The sequence below is a fragment of the Alligator sinensis genome, unplaced genomic scaffold (assembly GCF_000455745.1).
Source record: "Alligator sinensis unplaced genomic scaffold, ASM45574v1 scaffold388_1, whole genome shotgun sequence".
NCBI classification, from domain to species: domain Eukaryota; kingdom Metazoa; phylum Chordata; order Crocodylia; family Alligatoridae; genus Alligator; species Alligator sinensis.
Genome location: NW_005842394.1, coordinates 539,077 through 557,936, shown reverse-complemented (window position 1 = coordinate 557,936; position 18,860 = coordinate 539,077). Strand labels below are relative to the sequence as shown.

The window sequence follows — 18,860 nt, the reverse complement described above, 5'->3', positions numbered from 1 at the left end:
AAAGAGTGGAGTGGTAAAAAGATAATGTTGATAATATAGTGCACTTTACCTAAGGATTTCAAAACACTTTTTACGAGTACAACAGATAAAGGTTCACAACACCTGGTAGAATAGATAAGGATTATTATCCCCACTTCATAGTTGGGGAAACTGGGGCGCTGAGCAATTTAAGCAACCCGCACACAGCAAGTCCCTGGTTGAGTTGGAACCAAGTAGTTTTGCATTGTAATTCCTTACTCAAATGACTAAAGCATCTGGCTGTAGGATACTGAATTATGTCCTCTCCGCTGCTTTGTGGAATCCTCTATTAGTTTTTCCTCTACTGATTCTGCCCTGGTTATCATGACCTGGATTGCAGGTTAGTGTGACTCCTTTTGGTACTCATCAGCCTCATTTCTTCAGGTAGCCACAGGGGCTTCTGGAAAGTTACACAACCTATCTTCTCTGTAAAGCATCTCGAGCAGTTCTATGAATATGAGACCCAATCTCGGTGTCACCTGTTCAGGCTAGTACTCTGCCTCTGTGTAGCTACAAAAGCTCTTGTTCTGTCTTCCTCAGTTAACTCTACTCAACCAGTCCTATGCTTCTCCATTATTATTCAAGCCAGCCAAGAAATATAAATGATTTTAGTTGTCAAGACAATACTTAGTGGCAGATGAGGAGATATTACTGTCTTAAAAGATGAATATATAATGTTGTTTTATTTCTTAACCTTACTTAAAAGTCTGCTAATGAGCAATTCCATCACCATCATCTTTAGTACTCTAGTGTGTAATCTTTTCTGTGTCCTAGTATAAATTACCAGACTGACTGGTGATGAGTCTCTACTGTTGGGTAACTTAATTCTCATTAATGATATTAGATGGCAGAAAAAAAAGCTATAAAAAGCATAGTTAGCATCTTCCATTTCAAATGCCAGATATAAAAATGCTGTTGTTTTAAATGCCGGTTTATATATTTAGTGGCTCAAACAGTTCTTTATTGGACTCATTAAATCAGCCTTGGAATTTGAGGCCTTGTGTATAATTTAATGCCCCTTATTTAACTTATGTTTCCTCTTAAAACATTGCTTTCCAAATTGTGGCCCATGGACCACTGATTATCTGTGGAGCACATGATGGGGGTCTGCAGAGCTAGTTTGGCGCATGCTGCTGGCTGCTTCTCTGTTTCCAGTTTCTACCCTGTGTTAAAAGACAGCTGAAGTATCTGAAAGGCCAAATTTTCACAACAGAGTCCAACATTTAGTAGTTCCCATGTTTTCAATGGCCACTTTATTAAGGTTTCCAAATGGGAGGGTAAACTCTTCTGAAAAACTGACCCTAAATTGTGTTGTTCTGGGTAACCAATTGCTGTAATTGTCACAGGCTTATTAGATAATCAGGAATGGGAGGAAGGGATGTAGTCTCCGAGATCAAGAATGGAAAGGGGGATCATCCATAAGGTGAGCTCTCTATTCTGGTATGGTCCATACTAAGATATAGTTTGAGATTCTCTGATCTGATCTATTTGGAGGTAAAATGGAATCTCCTAGGAGTATACAGTTATGTCCAAGCTCTGCTAACGTGTTTCTTCAGTGTTCTTATTTTCTTAAACAAAAGGCTTTTTTTTTCCTTCCTCTCTGAATAAAACAGACAAGAACAAATGAAAATTGTAAGTGAACTGTTAGATCATCTGAACACAACTAAGGAAGAATGTTCAATTGAAGAAATAGAGAATAAGGATGAAAAAGATCTTAGGCAAATGATTATTCAACTAAGAACTGAACTCAAATATTTCAAGCAGGTCAATAAATTCTTAAAGCAGCAAGAAGAACTGAAGTCAACTGTTGATGGGAAAGAGAAGCTTTATCCAGATACAGCGCCACAGATTAATAAGGATATTGAATTGTTGAAAGTGGAACTGAAAGACACAGCTACACAAACAATGACTATAGAGGGTAATGTCATGAGATTCAAACATGAAGGCAAAAAAGAAGCCTTAGAAGAAAAAAAATATTCAAGATTAAATGCAGAAAAAGATCACCAGCAAGAAAACGTGTTTAAGGAAGACGAACAGCATGAGAGACTTTCTCGTGCAAGTAGAACAAATAAAGTAAGTTTGTTTAAGATTCTCTTTTTACCGCTTAGGGGATAGATACACAGCAATGTGCTTTATTTCTAAAGTGTATCTTGGTTTTGTGTAATTTTAAAAATTAGTTGATGAGGTTTCTGCCAAATATATTTCAGATTAATTGTACTTGCTATTCAATGCCTTTCATCCTATACTTCAGTGTGCTTAAGAAACATTAATTAATTAAGCTTTGCTGCTCAGTTGGAGTAGATACGGGTGAATATTGTAACTGTTGGACAGATGGATAAATTATAGTCTAAGGGCCTGATTCTTTACTCCCTTAAATCTGCCATAGTTGTTCACAACAGAGTAAAATGGGTCTGAAAGCATACTATTCTGAAATGGCAATGTCAGTCTGAGAATGAATTCTGAAAAATCTGTGATTTGCCTAATGTCCAGTGAGCCGCCGGAGAGTTAGAAATATATTTCACCTAACCTGAGTTCCTTTCATTAAGTTTTACCGTTGCTGTTTATTCTTAGACAAGTAAGACCAAATTTTGAAAAGTGGCCCCAATTCTTTGTTACATTTTTGCACGCCCATATTAGTACATAACACTGCTAAAGCTCTAATTTGACTGCAGATTATGGACTTTTTGTGCAAGTTTAGCTTTTTGGCATGTAACTGCTGGATTTGCACATGCATAGGGTTAGTGGCCCCCAACAGTGATTGTTAAAACCTGGTATGAAACATTGCCTCTCCTAAAAAACATGCATTTATAATTGTATCAGTCTCTTTAGACTAAGTGGAAGCCCCTCTGAAGATTTTAGCTTCTGCAGAACAGGCAGGGACAGAGCTCTGCTTCTGAGATGCTGAACAGCTAAGGAGGACTGGAGTCCACTCCGAATAAGGAGTAGCTGCTGTGACCAGCAGTATCAACAGAAAGAAGGAGCTTTTTGTGTGGACCAGCAGTATCAACAGTAGTAGATTATCAGCAACATCATGTATTTCTCTCAAAACCTTTAATGCCAATTTCAGTAGAATAACTGGGCTCAGAGAATCAAAAACATTCCTGTGACCATGTCACTGTAAAGTATTAATGAGTCAAATGTGATTAAAAGTTTTGGGTATGGAAACCCTGGTCGTCTTCGTTTCATGGCAAGCGTGATCTAAAAAAAACATGCCCAAGTTCGTTAATGCATTGATTACGCTACGTAAGAGACAAAGAAACAGAACCAAAATATAAAGCCCTTAGAAATTGAAGCTGAGCAGTTAAGCAGGAACAACAATCAAAATATAAGTGCCTTCACGAGAGAGAAGCTTTTCAATTAGTCAGTTATTCTGTTAATCCTTAGCGGAGAGGAAAAGGTTGGTGAGCTCTGTTGGTGAATTTCAGGTTGGTCACTGTGAGAATGGTGTTACCTTTCTTGCTTTTTTTACAGAGCAGACACAAAAGGAGAGGAGAGGTAGGACATTAAAAAGTTTTGTTAATCTTCTCAAGATGCTAAGCGGTGTTTAGTCAGCCGTGGATGTGTATGCGTAGGGCTGGCAAGTGGGCCACAGCAGCTGTTGCTGTGGACCTTGGCTTTCTTTCTTGCCCCAGGGCATTATCTGGTTAGTCTGGCAAGGTCCCTCTCCTTTACAAGTCATTCTCAGGCTGGGCAGCAGTGCATGTGCTATCTTATCCTGTCATGCTGGTAACCATACAATCATAGAAACTTATATTTGGAAGGGACCTCAGGAGGTCATCTAGTCTAGTCCAACCCCCAGCTCAAGGCAGGACCATCCCCAACTAGATTATCCCAGCCAAGGCCTTGTCTATCCAGGTCTTAAAAACTTCCAAGATTCCACCACCTTTCTCTGTAGCCTGTTCCAGTCCTTTACTACCCACCATGCGAGTAGATTTTCCTAATATCTAACCTAAACATCCCTTTCTGCAACTTGAGACCATTGTTCCATGTTCTGTCCTCTGCCACCACTGCCAACAGTCCAGCTCTGTCCTCTTTGGAACCCCACTTCAGGTAGTTGAAGGCTGCTATTGAATCAGTCTTCTCTTCTCCAGACTAAATAAGCCCATTTCCCTCGGTGTCTTCTCAGAAGTTGTGGCCCAGCCCGTTAATTGTTTTTGTTGTCTTCCACGAGACTGTCTCCAAGTTTTCTACACCCTCGCCCTGTAGTGCAGGGCCCAGAAAGCCAGATGTGGCCTCACTAGTGCTGGATAGAGGGGAATAATTACTTCTCTCAATCTGCTGGCAACAATTCTAGTAATGCAGCCCAGTATGCTGTTAGCCTTTTTTTCAACAAGGGCACACTGTTGGCTCAAATTCATCTTATTGTTCACTGTAACCCCCGGGTGCTTTTCTGCAGAGCTGCTGCTTAGCCAGTTGGTCCCCCGCCTATACCGCTGGTGCATGGGATTGTTCTGTCCCAAGTGTAGGACTTTGCATTGATCTTTATTGAACCTCCTGAGATTTCTTTTGGTCCAATCCTCCAATTTGTCAAGGTCTCTCTGAATCCTAGCCCTACCGTCCAGAATTTCTGCTACTCTACCCAGCTTGGTATCATCTGCAAACTTCCTGAGGCATGCACTTCATCCCATCCTCCAGGTCAGTGATGAAGATATTGAACAAAACCAGCCCTGGGACTGACCCCTGGAGCACTCCACTTGATACAGGCTTCCAACTAGACATTGAGCCATTGGTTATTAACTACCCTTTGAGTCTTATGATCCAGCCAGTTTTTTATTCACCTTCCAGTCCAGTCATCCAAACCATACTTCCTCAGCTTGCTTGCAAGAATGCTGTAGGAGACCATATCAAGTGCACCTGGTCTCAGGAGCAGGCAAAAAGCTGAGGGAGAACACGTTAGAAGTGCCATACTGGATCAGACCAGTGGCCCATTTTGCTCAGTATCCTGTCTCCGATAATGGCAGCAGTGGATCCTTTAGCAGGAGAGCACTGAATTTGATGTCTAGAGTGATCTGTTGCCTCTTCAATACCCTGGTTCACTAGTTAGGCCTGAATTCCAACACGCTAGTTGTGGTTCCTTATTTTCCAATTTCATCCTCTTCTTGTTGATCAGTCCCAACTCTTGATTTAGTTGCATCAAAAAACTTTCCTGTTTGCACTAATTCAGCATTTCTTTTAACTTTTCTTTTTGGCTGACTTTGTATAAACAGTGTTATTCAGTAGGCCGAGTTGGATTTTGCACATTGGACAGTTAAGACTAACAGGTGTCATACCATAGCCCTAACATGGATCTGAGAATAGTTTCAAGCACGTTTTAATGAAAGAATGAGGAAGTTACCGCAATTGGATTTATTTTCCAGCTTCCAAATGATATTGCATTCATATGCACCAAAGGAATTGAGTATGTCATTAGCAAAAATGGAACTTGCTTTTTATTATTTTAAATTGTGTAAAGACTATAATTGCTAGGAAATGAATGTAGAACAGTACTTCAGAATAAATTAAATGGTAGAAGAAATTACAGGACTCGTGACACACTAGTGGAGCACATACATAACAGGTGTAAACTAGGTCTATTTAAAGAGGATAATATTGATTTTTTTATTATTATTTCACACAGTACTGTAGTTCTTGTCAGCAGAGCGTGTGAGTTTGAAAACTGAGATTTCATTCTTTCTGTCTTACAGTGTTGACAACTAAAATGTATTTATTGTTTGGGAAATTCCCAAAAGGCGACAGGCTAAAATCATAGAATCATAGAAAATTAGGGTTGGAAGGGACTCCAGGAGGTCATCTAGTCTAACCCCTGCTCAAAGCAGGACCATCCCCAACCAGATAATCCCAGCCAGGACTTTGTCAAGCCAGGCCTTAAAAACCTCCAAGGATAGAGATGCCACCACCTCTCTACGTAACCCATTCCAGTGCTTCACCGCCCTCCTAGTGAGACCGTTTTTCCTAATATTTAACCTAAACTTCCCTTGCTGCAACTTGAAACCATTGCTCCTTGTTCTGCTCTTTGCCACAACTAAGAACAGTCCAGCTCCATCCTTTTTTGGACCCCACTTTAGGTAGTTGAAGGCTGCTATTAAATCCCCTCTCAGTCTCCTCTTCTCTAGACTAAATAAGCCCCGTTCCCTCAGCCTCTCCTCATAAGACATGTGCCCTGGCCCCCTAACCAATTTTCCTTGCCCTGGTGGTTTAAAATTTATGATAAGACTAGCCAGTTTCCCGTCAAGAATGACAGTGGAGGATGGTGCTGCAGTGGAGTGCCGCCACCTAATGCGCCATGCTGCTGCTGTTCTTCCTCTTGCAGGGAGTGGGGTGGGGGAGCCAAGGCCTCACTCCTGGCCTCGGCTCCCCCACCCTCTGTCCGGTCCTTGGCACGGCTTCGGAATCGTGCAGCACTCCCCCACGCTTGGAGCACTCTGATTGGCTGTTTCCATCAGCTAATCAGAGTGCGAATAAAGCATTATGGACAGACAGACAGACTTAGGATTTTATAATATTAGAATATTAGAGAGAGAGATGCAACATGGCCATAAATATAGGAAATTGGAGCCCTTCAGAGGCAGTGTTGTTCATCTTTTAGGGTGTGTGAGAGAAGAAACCGTCCCTATGGTCTAGTGTCCCTTTGTGATGGACACAATAAACAGCACTCATTGGCTCAAAAGATTGAGGTGGGGGTTGGGAGGAGGCCTGGGGAGGTTGCTGAAAAGCTGGGCCTATCTGCATAAAGAGAGGAGGAAGCAAAGATAATGCCTTGAGCAATGTGTGAAGAATTAGGAGGTCCTTTAGAGTGGGGAAAAAGAAGAATAGAAGTTAAGATACTAAGCTCAAAGATCCTTCATGGTATCTCTTGAATAAGTGAGTGACTTGTTAGACAAAACGGGAGATATAAATGTATCCCTCTAAGGCATATGCACAATATGCACTTAACATACCTGGTGATTATGAGTCTTTGTGCATAGACAGTCAATCTGCTGTCTTGATTCCACCACTAGAAGTCAGAAGACCCAGGGCTATGGATCCATAATCAGCAGTTATTTTTAGAAAATCATAAAAACTAGGCTAGGAGGATATCTCTGTTCCCTACAAATACTCTTTTTCTCTGCAAGGGTATCACCATCTTATTTTCAAAGCTGCATAATAGATTAGTTAACTGATATGCATAACATTTTATTTGTATGCATATAAAACAGGTGAGAACCTGCTTATACGGGCTAAACCAAATGTTGAATACGTATGGCCAACCCCCACATTTTATTAAACGTGTGTTTCAGAGTGATTCCGTTTACCTGTCCAAGAAGTCCCGTCTACCTGTTCCATTAAAGTCATCTAGATCATTAGGAAACATTCCATTAGCCTCCTGCACACACAAGCCAGATATGCATTTACAGCACCGGATCATGGCTGTTGATGGAGGTCTCAAGGAAAGTAAAATGCAAAACGACCAACTTCAGCAACAAACAACAAGAGACAAAGAGTTATCTTTGAGCAAATCTCTAATTGAAAATTTTCAAGAGACGCCTCTTGAACAGAGAAGAGCATCAGTGAGAGGTAAATAAACATTTGCATTTAAAGAGAAGACAGAATAACATGTTGTATAGCTTGAAATATTAGCTTCTTTTCTTAAAGTGGAAATAAAAGGGAGATCACTTTAACATACATATGATACTGCTTAATCTTGCAGTTTACTTGGGGACAAATACGTCTTGGAATACGTTAGTGGCGTTTTCAAGTTAAATTTATCTTTATAGCTGCAATGTAATGCAGCTTGGTAGGCAATAAAGGTACATGGTATGCCTGGCATAAATATATAATAAATGAGTTTCAGAGCACATTTATATTTATATTTGGGTAAACCAAAGTATTCATTTAAAGAATTTGAATTTAATGGAAAACATGTAAGACTGAAAAAACACTACCTTTGTTGTATAAGTGAGTGTACCTAACATTCCCATTGATCAAACAAGTTTTCAGATGTCTGTTTCTAGTGTTCTGGGTTTAACTTAAATCTAGCAGTAAACAAAATATCTATATCAGCAAAGTATTACAGATTATAAGACAGTGGGCAATGTATATTAAAGAAAGATGCACTTTGGTGAAAAATGCTTTTGGCTATAAGATCAATAAGTGAGGGGGTTATAAAGTCTGAATGGAGGAAAAGAGATATTTTAAGGATCTGAAATGAGATGGGAGACAGAATCTACAGTTCCAGAAGGCACAAATTGCAGAGGACGAGTCTTCTTTGCCAACAGTGACTGTGGTAGAATGAGATGGATACGCTGTACTTAAGTAAGTATGAAAAGAAGCAGGTGGGGACGAGAGGTTCTGAATTACTACTGAAGTTGATGGGACTTCAGCCACTGACTTTAGTGGAAGTAGGACCTAGTCAGTGATCTGTGGAGTGAACCAGATCAAATTTTGGCCTGGATCCTGAAATAGTTGGTTACCTATTGGAGCTTCAGTAATCCTTTGGCTTGTAACCCTGCACACGTACCTCAATGAAGAACAGCATTCATCACATGCTGAGATTCAGGGGCTCTGGGAGGTTTATAGAAAATGATGTTGCAAATGTTGTTAAAAAAATAAGTAATGTTATTGAATGTTTATTGATTTTAATTGAATCTTTACTGCAAATATACACAAAAGTAGGTTAAGACCACACTTTAAGTCAACTACTGGCTGTATTGTGAAGAGTGTTGAAAGTTTGTATGTGTTTGTAGGGGTTTAGGTTGTAGCTGTGTTGGTCTAAGGACATAGGCAGACAAGGTTCCTTGGGTGAATTTGATATCTTTTATTAGACCAACCCAAATAGCTGGAGAATAGTTACTAAGCAAGCTTTCAGGTTCAAAAACCCTTCGTCAGGCTAAAGAAGTTTCAGCAGTTGGTGTGTGCTCTTCCTGGATGGAAGAGCACACACCAACTATTTGGGTTGGTCTAATAAAAGATATCAAATTCACCCAAGGAACCTTGTCTGCCTGTGTGTTTGTATGTGCTCATCAGGTGATGTCCCAACACTAACATTTGGTGGTAAGATATTCATGTTGAGTAAGAATCCCTTGACATTCAAATTCTTCATCATTATCCTGATAATTGATTCATACATTTAAAAATGTGTGCATAGGCTGTTTCACATCAGTCGAATATTTACTACGGCAGTTCTTATTTCGATGACTTTGCCATTCTGAATTATTGCACCATTGGTTATTTTATTATCCACTTTTGACTCTTTTTTTCCAGTCACTTCCAGCTTTCTGTTTTATTTTTCCTTCTAGCTGAGTCAGTGATCAATCTGGACTACAAAGAGGTCCAGGTGAATGCTCTGGATGGTGGATTTGATACCCATGACAAGAATGAAAATAAAACCACCAACAGTCAGAGAGAGAGGCAAGGTAGAGTATGACAACAAAATAATGAGAGAGCAGGATTCTGAAAGCGACTAAGTTTAATGTTTTGTATGTAAATTGTAGATGATTTCATATTTACTATAATTAACCATTTTTCCTTGATTTTTTTGGCTTTCAATATCGTTTACTTAATTAGTATAGAATTACTGTCCCCAAGAATTCCAAGTTAGTATCTTAAGGGATATGTTTTCTGAAGTCACAAGGATGTATGAGCAGTTTCCAGTAAAAATAATGAGTTGCGTGCCTAACTCCCTATACGCTTTCCTGCAAACGTCCGCAATTCTTCTGATTCATTTAGCGAACTGAATATATTCATTACTGTGTGCTTTTGCATACATGATGAATGCAAGGATGAAGCAATAGAACGATAGCATTTTGTTTATCTGAATTTATATGAAGGCATTTGACTTGCCTGAAACCTGAATCATTTAATGAAAATGTAAATGGGGTTAATACTGTGTACTATGTGGTTTTATATAATCCATTTGTCTTTCTGAGAGGGCTTGAATGACCTATTTATCTAGCTGCATGAAGAATACTGAGTATCAGACTAATTTTGCAACTCTTGCCCATGTGAGTAATTTTTACTCGTGAGTAGTCCTGCTGAAGTCAATCAGTAAGAGTTGGAGAATCAAATCATATGCATTCAGTTAAAGAGCAGTTACTGTCTCATGAAAAACGATTACAAGCGTTCTAATTAGAAACAGTGCTTCCATATTTTCTGTTTTTATTTCCCATTTTTATTATATGGGACATTTGTGTGAAAGCGGGATTACTGAGTTTGAGTTCATCTGGTCTCATGGTTTATTCGTCATCTGAATCTGCAACCTTGTTGACACCTTAATCATTACAGCAACCAACTGCAAAGTCAGGGGATTATGCCTTTCAGGTGGAGAATAAGCAGGAGGAGGCAGTGAACTAGTAAACAGTCGGTTCTCCAGCGTAAGCAATGATGCAGCATTCTAGGTCTCAGGCTGTGCAGCATCTTGTTTTTCAGTATGCATGGGATAGATAAGCACATTGTGATTTTCTCATCCTCTGATTCAGATGGGAGAATTATTTATATTTTCTTGTGCTCAAGCTTGACTTGCCCCTCCATGTTCATCCCGCTCCCTTAGACCAATCTATTTGCAATCTGTTGAGTTTGAATTTTGGATTGAGTTAGAGCTTGATAGCTGAACATCTTCAACTGCTGTTGAAATTTGTGGGAGCAGTGACCGTTGAAGGTACTTAGCACTTTACAGGGTCAAGCCCTTAAGGAATTAGGATGAAAACTCCTCCTTGGAAGCGTTGGTACTTTATGGTGCCTTTCCTTTGGTTGGTATGCCTGTTTCCAAACTTTTTAAAGGTTTAGTCGGTAGACTGTTGAATATGCTTTACACCTCAGTTAAGGAAAACAAATTCTGATGACTCAGACCAGTATGAGTGGTTGACTGGTTCTCGTACCATAAATGGAGATAACTACAATAGAGTCTTCAAAGTATGTTGTCTGAGCTGACTTCTTAGCATGATACAAGCTCATGGAATCTGCTCTGTCACTAGTCTTTAGAATTCCTTATTATTTTATCAGTCAATTCCATGTTTAGGTCTTACTTCATTTTCATCTGACAGTTGGCCACTGAAGCCCTGATGTTTCTATTTTGAATGTTCTACTCCTAAAGCAATGTGGCTTTCACAATATGTTATTCCATCATTTTTGGCATGTGGTCATTGTCTTGTTGTTACTAAATATGCTCATATACTGCACCCACCCTTTCCCCCAAAATCACCCTTCAAAGTTGGGGGCCTGTTTTACATGAGAAGCTGATTTCTGTGCCAGAACAGAGGTATGGGGGTGTTGGAATGGCTGCCAGGAGCTGGCTCCATGTTGGGTTCCTGGCAGCAAGCAGGAAGGGTGGAGACTGCAACCCAGGGTCACTCATTCTCTCCTTCTAAGTTCCACAGCTTAAGCTTTAATCCAGTCACAGTTTCTGCTGAATTAGCAGCAGTTTTTGGCACAGCAGCCAAAAACTGCTACCAATTCAGCAGCAGCTGTGACTGGATTAAAGTTAGAGCTGTGGATTTTGCAAGAAGAGAGTAAGTGATGATGAAGAGTAGACTGTCCCTGTTCCATGTGGCCTCCATGTTCCTTGTGGTCATGACTGAAAATACATTTTTTCCATCATTTTTGCCTTCAACAAGGTGTGTGCTATACTCTGGGGTATGTGGTATGCAAGAACAGCTGGTAATTTCTAAACTATCCATACAAAGGCCCTACATCTCTCTTCTAGCTACACCAAACAGGGAGGTAAATACCATATTTACGTGAATAGAAGATGACCCTGATTATAAGTCAGCCCCCCAATAATTAGATTCTATATATGGAAAATGTATACATTTGTTGTAATTTTCCAGGTATAGAATCTAATTATTGGAGATTTGCCTTGAATTGGTCTCCCACTACAGCAAGAGAAGTAAATCAGGGGAAGTGGGGGGGTGTCAAGTAGCCCTTTGTTTTGTGCCTCCTCCAATTTTTCCCCTGGCAGCCACTTCCCCCTCTCCTTACTGTGAGACCCTGCTCTCCCTGAGCAAATGGAAGTAAGGAGCAAATTTGAAAACAATAACCTTGAAATTAAACGTGTCTGTGGCAATTTGTATATAGTACCCATGCACTTCATTTGTCCAGAATTGATGCATGTTTCCTTTTTTTTGTTTTGAAACTGCTGCAAGTTTTAGTACAGGCACTCGATTAATACACTTTTGAGCAGCACTTTGGCACCTACTTATATAGTACAAACTATTAAATGGTGGAAGAAATTACAGGATTCGTGACACACTAGTGGAGTAGTCCCAGTAGTTCATTGGGCTGGGCCTCCCCCTCAACCCAATTCAACAGCATTTCAAGCCACGGTGACCCCACAGCTCATCACTGCTCAGTATGCATGTATACTGCAGATACTCTTCACAAAGGATCCATATACTAATTAACCCTTATTCATGATCAGAACTGGGTCATCTTGTTATAAGCTCTGGGATGCTCCAGAAGTTTATATGCAGATGAGTGTGGCAGGCTCTTGATTGCTGCACTGCTAATGTTGTGCTTGTGCCCTGCCCTTTTGGTTATGCCACACCAGGGTCTACTTTCTTGCCACGACTTCTCCAGGTAAAATCCCATACAACAAGATGTTGTTCTGTGGTCTCCCTAGGACCCTGGGCAACTCTACCAGCACTTCTTCTTTGTGGGTCCTCCTCCCCTACACCCCATCCCATTCCACTCAGGTGTTATAGGTCGGCCTTGATGGTGTCCTGCCATGATGATGGTGTCATTTGCTCTTGCATTAAGGCCTGGTCTTGTGGCCGCCTGCAGGGGTACAGCTACGGCCTCTCAGACTAACAAAAATGGTAATTGAACAATACTTTTTAACCAAAACAGCTTGAATGATGAGGTGGCCAGGGCAATGATGACCGCTGTGGCCAGTGCTTCCTTTCAATGCTTGGGGCTTCTTGAGGTGAGGTGCACCCTGTTCCCACGTGGTCTCACATCGTGGGTGCCCCCATGTTGAACCTGGTTCTTGGGCTGGCTACCACCTGGCCACATACTGGAGCATCCTATGGAGCATTTCTTCACACCTATGCAACACTCATGGCTCCGCCAACTCCCTGCTGGGAAGCTTTGGGTCCGTAGCCACTTGGTTGAGATGGGCAGGATTAGGGAGTTCCCGAGCAGGGTCTTTCCCTCTGTGGGTCCCAGTAGTGCTCACTGGGCTGCCCTCTCTCAGCCCCAGCTGACGTGTATGCTCCTGAGGGAGTAGCCACAGGTGTTGGTGAGTGGGGTTGAGTCTTGGCCCCTTCCTCCGTTGACTGCCACTCCCAAGCTACTGCCTGAATTGTTTTCTGGTGCTGTCTGGGCGATCTGGGTGTCCTCACTTTTTCCAGGGTGCTTTGCCCCAAGGAGAGCCTCAGGCTTGCTGCCAGCAGTTCCTGCATGCCTAGGTTCTCCCTGCACACTCCACCAGCAGGATAGGCAGGTGCTGTCTCTCTAGGCATGCTCCCCAGCAGGGACAAGCCGGCTTTTTCCGGCCATGGAAGAAGCATCTGGCTGCCAGTGCTCCCTTGTCTCTCCCTTGCGGTTTGGCTCCTGGGCTCCTTTTATGCCTGGAGCTTTCAGGCACTGGATCAACCAGCGGTGCTTCTTCCAGCCATGTAGTGCTGGTCACTTTGCCTGCAGACCAGCCACCAGAATGCTGGCCCTGCAGTGAGTGGGGCATGAACCTGTCACAATGAGGCACAGGACAGTTTGGCCCAGCTTCACTTTATGGAGGGTGTGGCCACACTAATCATACACCAGGCTGAGAGATGGGGCAACAGAGGGATTCTGGGTGAACTGTTGTGGCTTACTATGACTTGAAAAAGAGTCAGTGGTGAAGGGACTGCACTTAATGGGCACTGCCATATATCTTGTTCAGATGAGCTACACTAACCTATTCTTGTGGTGGGTTCCCATCAGCATGTTTGCCTAATGTGGGCCGTGTGTTGTAGTCATGTTCAGTGTTGGCTGCATTTAGTCAACTTCAGAGTTGGTTTCCATTGCTGAGCACACGCTGCTTTTAGTAGCAGTTTAATGATAGACCGTGTATTTAGTGAGATTTTGTTGTATGCATGATTGTAAAATGAGGGGGCTTTTTTCCCCATGCCATTTGGGGCGGGGGGAGACACCTCATCTTGTATTTAAGTAAATATGGTAATCAGGCTAGATTATGTTGAGTTTGTACAGGCTTCCCAGGGACATAGGTCAGTCATCTTGATTTGTTTAATATACAAAGTTGAACATGAGGAAGTTCCAACTAAGTGGTAGTTTTTCATCCCTAGCCCTATAGAGGAACTTTGTTTCCTGGTAACTGGAGAAGACTATTGCCCTTGCTACTTACTCCTCGCTCCTCTCCATACACTACAAGTATAGACTACATACTTTTGGGGTATAAAGTTTTTACTGACATTAATCTGGGGTGACTGCAGTACTTTTGAATGGAGAAGTCAAATACGAGTTGTGTAGGGCATCCCAAGGGAGCAGCAGGAAAGCTTAAGATCAAACACTTTTATGGGTTTTGTTTAAGCTACTTTTTGAAGAGAAGTTATCAGAACTTCTTTTTCCAACTTTGCTATTTTTGGTTATCTTTTAAAATCCTGCTTCCTTTAAACTGCAGTTGGTTTTGTATGGAATGAGGAAAAAATAAAATTAATTTTTAGAAGTTTTTGAGAGAGAATTATCTAAAATCATCAGGCTTGCTTATGAATCGTAATGCTTTTATCTTAATGCCTTTTATGTGAGGTACTCACCTTTGTTTTGGAAAGATACAGGAATTTAGCATTGTCGCTGGTCCAGCATTGAAATTAGCAAATGTAATTTTAAATCTCTCCTTGGGAAAGAAGCAGATTTTATGTTTTGAAAATTGGTTATTTGAAAGCTGATTAGGGGCTTGAAATGGTAGAAGTGTGAGTTGGATTAGTGGTCAGAGGCACAGAACAAGTGCAGTCTACTCCATGATTATTCCATGTTTTATTCCATTGTTGTCGAAGTGAAGGAATTTGTTCCAATGCTGTTGAGCAGAATGTCAGATAAATTACTATTAATGCTCATATCCAAGCCTCTTATTTTTCAGAAACAGAAAATCATCATAACATAAGCAACATGAATAACCAACATTCAATGAAAGAGCTAAACAAAGAGATTGATTCCATGGAGAATGAGGACATTGACTCCGCTATGACATATTCTGGTTCCCACAGTCTGCTTTCTCACAAACTAAGTGTAACAAGTACAGATACATTTGCTGACCATGAGGTCACGGATGACACAGAAGAATTGAGACAAAGAATTAGGGATATGAAATCTGAGCTTGACAGGTACAAAATGTTCATATTTCACTTGCAGCCTACTACACAGTTTTTGCCCAGTGATATTTTCAATATCATTTCGAATGATGCAGCATTGTCTACAGAAGGAGATGTTTTACAAATGCAAGATACAGAAGGGCAACAGTCTAATACATGTTCTACAGTACATCAGCAAGTGGATTATGAAATCCACATAGAAAACCTGAATTCCCGGTTGTCAGGGACACCTGAAGAACAGACAGCAGACAGACTTAAGCAACTACTATTAGAAAATGAGGCTGAACTTGAAAAAGAGCAAATTGCAAATATGCGTCTTCTTGATGAAGTATACCACCTCCAGACCAAACTTAGAGAATCATCTCCATCCAAGTGAGTAATGCAGATGCTTTTTTCAGGCCCTCGTGAGTAAGTGGAAATAATCAGTATTTGAAGAGACCAGTGTGGGGATCACTTTCCTTTACACACTACCACATTATTGTAACAGCTAAATTTCATTGATATTAAGGCAATCCCTTATTAAAACTCACAGTCATTTTCCATTTAAGTACACACTATTGTGACTGACATTCAAAAAGCTACTTCATTAATGCCCATATCAACCTCCTTGATGGTTTTATGACCACCCACACCTTTTTTCCTTGGAGGTCTATGACTTCTCCTGCTTGATGCAGTCTCTTGTTTGCAAACCAGTTTCTGTGTGGAATGGATTGACTTCCAAAATCACAGTCCCTGGAATTTTTCAGCACTTAGTTTAACTTTCGTGGAAGAGATGAGGATATTTCTGCATCATATCTGAAGTAGAATCTGACACATTTGTATGAAGAGTTGGTAACCAAATTCCTGCAAATCTTTTTGGCTTTGTGTGTCCCTAGTCATAGGGATTGGTAATATTATAATAAAGATCAAGTACTGTGCACAGTAGTGCCTTCTATTCAAAGATCTGAAAGCAATATTGAAATTGAAGAATGAAGCTTTAGAGCAGTAACTCAGAAGCTAATGAATCCTCCTTGTGAGGCTGAGGGTATCTTTTTTTACTTATGGAAAAACTGAGGCTGAAAAAATTAAATGCTGTATTCACATATCACACAGATGTACTCTGGCATAGAATCTGGGCCTTCTAATATCTAATCCTCTGCTGTAGTGGCAAGATTAATCTTCCCTTGAGGGAATATGCGACAGTAGGAGATGGAATATAAATGTATTCAGACCTTTAGGTTTCTCCATAATCCATGAGGAGAGAGATTTGCTAGCCTCTGATGTAGCTGGTACTAGTAGATCTAATATTATGGGCACTTGGTATGTCCTTTAATGTTAGCTCAGAAAAATACTCTCCTGCTTCATAATCCATAAGAATTTGCATGCCTTGGAAATACACTTCCTACATATTACATAGGACATACATTGACCAAACTATGTAACCTGTGAAATGTAATGATACGGGCTGCTGTAAAGTTTTTATTGCCATGGGTTTGGGATGATGACTCTCAAGTGACAGACTCCCAGGTGAGTTATGCATCTCTTCTGAAACAAGTGGCAATAAAAATGCTATAGCAACCCATGCTGTCAGATTTTATTTATACCCCATATTTTGTTCATTTTTTCCCTCTCCTTCCCTTTTTCAGTTCCTCTCTTTTGTCTCCCCACTGATGTTTATGCTCCTGTAGAAAGGGCCATATCAGTGATACCGAGAGGTGCAATATAAAGTGGACATCTATATCCACATGTGCAGTATAAATGCGGTTGATCTGAGTTGAAATTTATATCCTGGTTTGTGAATACAAGAGTTTAGGCAGTAGGTTGGTTGTCATACTCGCATCTGTAGCAATAAGCATACGGCGAAAACTAGAATTTGTCATACTAACATTAAGTCGAGAAAGTCTAGTATCCTGCCTCTGGCAGATGACAATACACGGTGCTCCAGAGGAAGGTTAAGCCCTGTCTGGCCCTTAGTAATGTACCACAGACAACCACCGTAGAGAAGACACGTGCATTTTTTTCTCGTTGCATGTTCTTTCCGATTTATTTCACTCTAGCTCTTTTAGCTGCCACTTCACTTGCATGTTTATCAGATGCTCAGAATCAGATTATTTCCAGGTATTCCCAGACAAACCAAATGAGTTTCAGTGCCAACCTGACTTAGAAATTAATTGTTAGGGATAATAACCTGTGCATTGTCTCCAGAATTGCAAAGCCTAATTTTAAGAAGATATTTGTCATTGTTGCTGATGGTATTTTGAGAGGACAACATAACATTTTAGCCAGGAAATGCAATTTTAATTCCTTTTATTTTTGTTTAAATGTTAGTTATAGTCAGAAAATTGTTTTTAAAGATAATTTTATTTTCTCAGCTATGATTCATTAGTTCAGTCCCAAGCTCGGGAACTCTCCTTTCAACGGCAGCAAATTAAAGAGATCCACAGCATTTCTGTCACTTACTATCAACATCTGACCAGCCTTATTAAAGCATTTGAAGAGCTGCTTCAAGCTAGTGATGTTGATTATTATGTCGCCGAGGGCTTCCGTGAACAGTTGAATCAAAGTGTGCAACTGTTTGAGAAGCTGGAAAAGAAGTTTCTCTATGGTAGGTAGTTATATTTCCATGTTTACTGTCTGCAGTGCATAACTGTTTTCTTGAAATCTGAAGAATTATGAGAAGGTTTTACTTTGGAAAACCATTCGCATGTGCTTTCCTTGTCCATCTTCATGTGACTCAGTGTTGCCTTTCTGATAGTTCTTTCAATCACAAGGGTAAGCAGGCAGCTGTTGTCCCTGCCAAAGCACGATAAATTAAATTTTAATGCTCATAAAATGGCCAAATTTACCTTTTCAGGTAAGTGCACCAGACAACCACAGCTGTTTAGACTAAAGCCACAAGAGTTACAGCTGAATTAATGATGGGTTTAGCAACATGTGGACCTCAGGACTTATAGGAATCAACCCAGCTCCCAGCAGGACTTCACATCATGCCTCCCTGCTGGGTCACCTCCACTCATGTCTTTGATGGGAATCGTTTCAGTGGCTTCAGTGAGAGTTGGATTGGGGCCAGGAAAGTTCAGTCATTTAAAAATTATTAAAAAATGTAGATTTTGCTTAATACTCTTTTAATTACAAGTTTTATTCTTTAATGCAGATTCCCACTTGCATTTCATGAGATGTGGAACTTTTCCATAGCAATGTAGGAAACTTCAGTTCCTGTTCGAGCAGCTAGTGCAAATAGATACCAGTGATGGGCAATAATGGAATCACTTGCTATGGAGGGTTGGCTTTGTTAGTTTGGGGTTGTATGTTATGAAAGGTGATTTTCTAGGATGAAAGTTATTAAGCAGATAGTATGATTGTCGTGTCCTTGCTCAACAACAAATGCGAACTTCCTGGCATTGGGTGCATAGATGCACACAGTCGTGTGCATGGTTGAAACTCTACCCAAACAGCTCATTTGGAAGGCTGAAGGTCTAAAGAAGAGAAGATCAGTTGGTTTTGAGGAGGGGTAAACCACATGAATGGAAGGGACAGCAGTGATATTCAGAAGAAGAAACGCTTGTAAAATTAGGTTTTCCTCTG

General features: G+C 40.7%; 1 protein-coding gene across 3 annotated transcripts in view; it reads left to right on the top strand.

Moving 5' to 3' along the window:
- Window positions 1-18,860, top strand: part of CDK5RAP2 (CDK5 regulatory subunit associated protein 2) — a 110,669-nt gene that overhangs the window by 64,543 nt on the left and 27,266 nt on the right. For all 3 annotated transcript variants that reach the window (XM_006029711.3, XM_025211238.1, XM_006029709.3), the window contains 5 exons: window positions 1,632-2,091; window positions 7,296-7,572; window positions 9,294-9,410; window positions 15,065-15,668; window positions 17,648-17,880. In XM_006029711.3, the coding sequence (XP_006029773.1) occupies window positions 1,632-2,091; window positions 7,296-7,572; window positions 9,294-9,410; window positions 15,065-15,668; window positions 17,648-17,880 (1,691 nt within the window). The remainder of the gene's footprint in view (window positions 1-1,631; window positions 2,092-7,295; window positions 7,573-9,293; window positions 9,411-15,064; window positions 15,669-17,647; window positions 17,881-18,860) is intronic.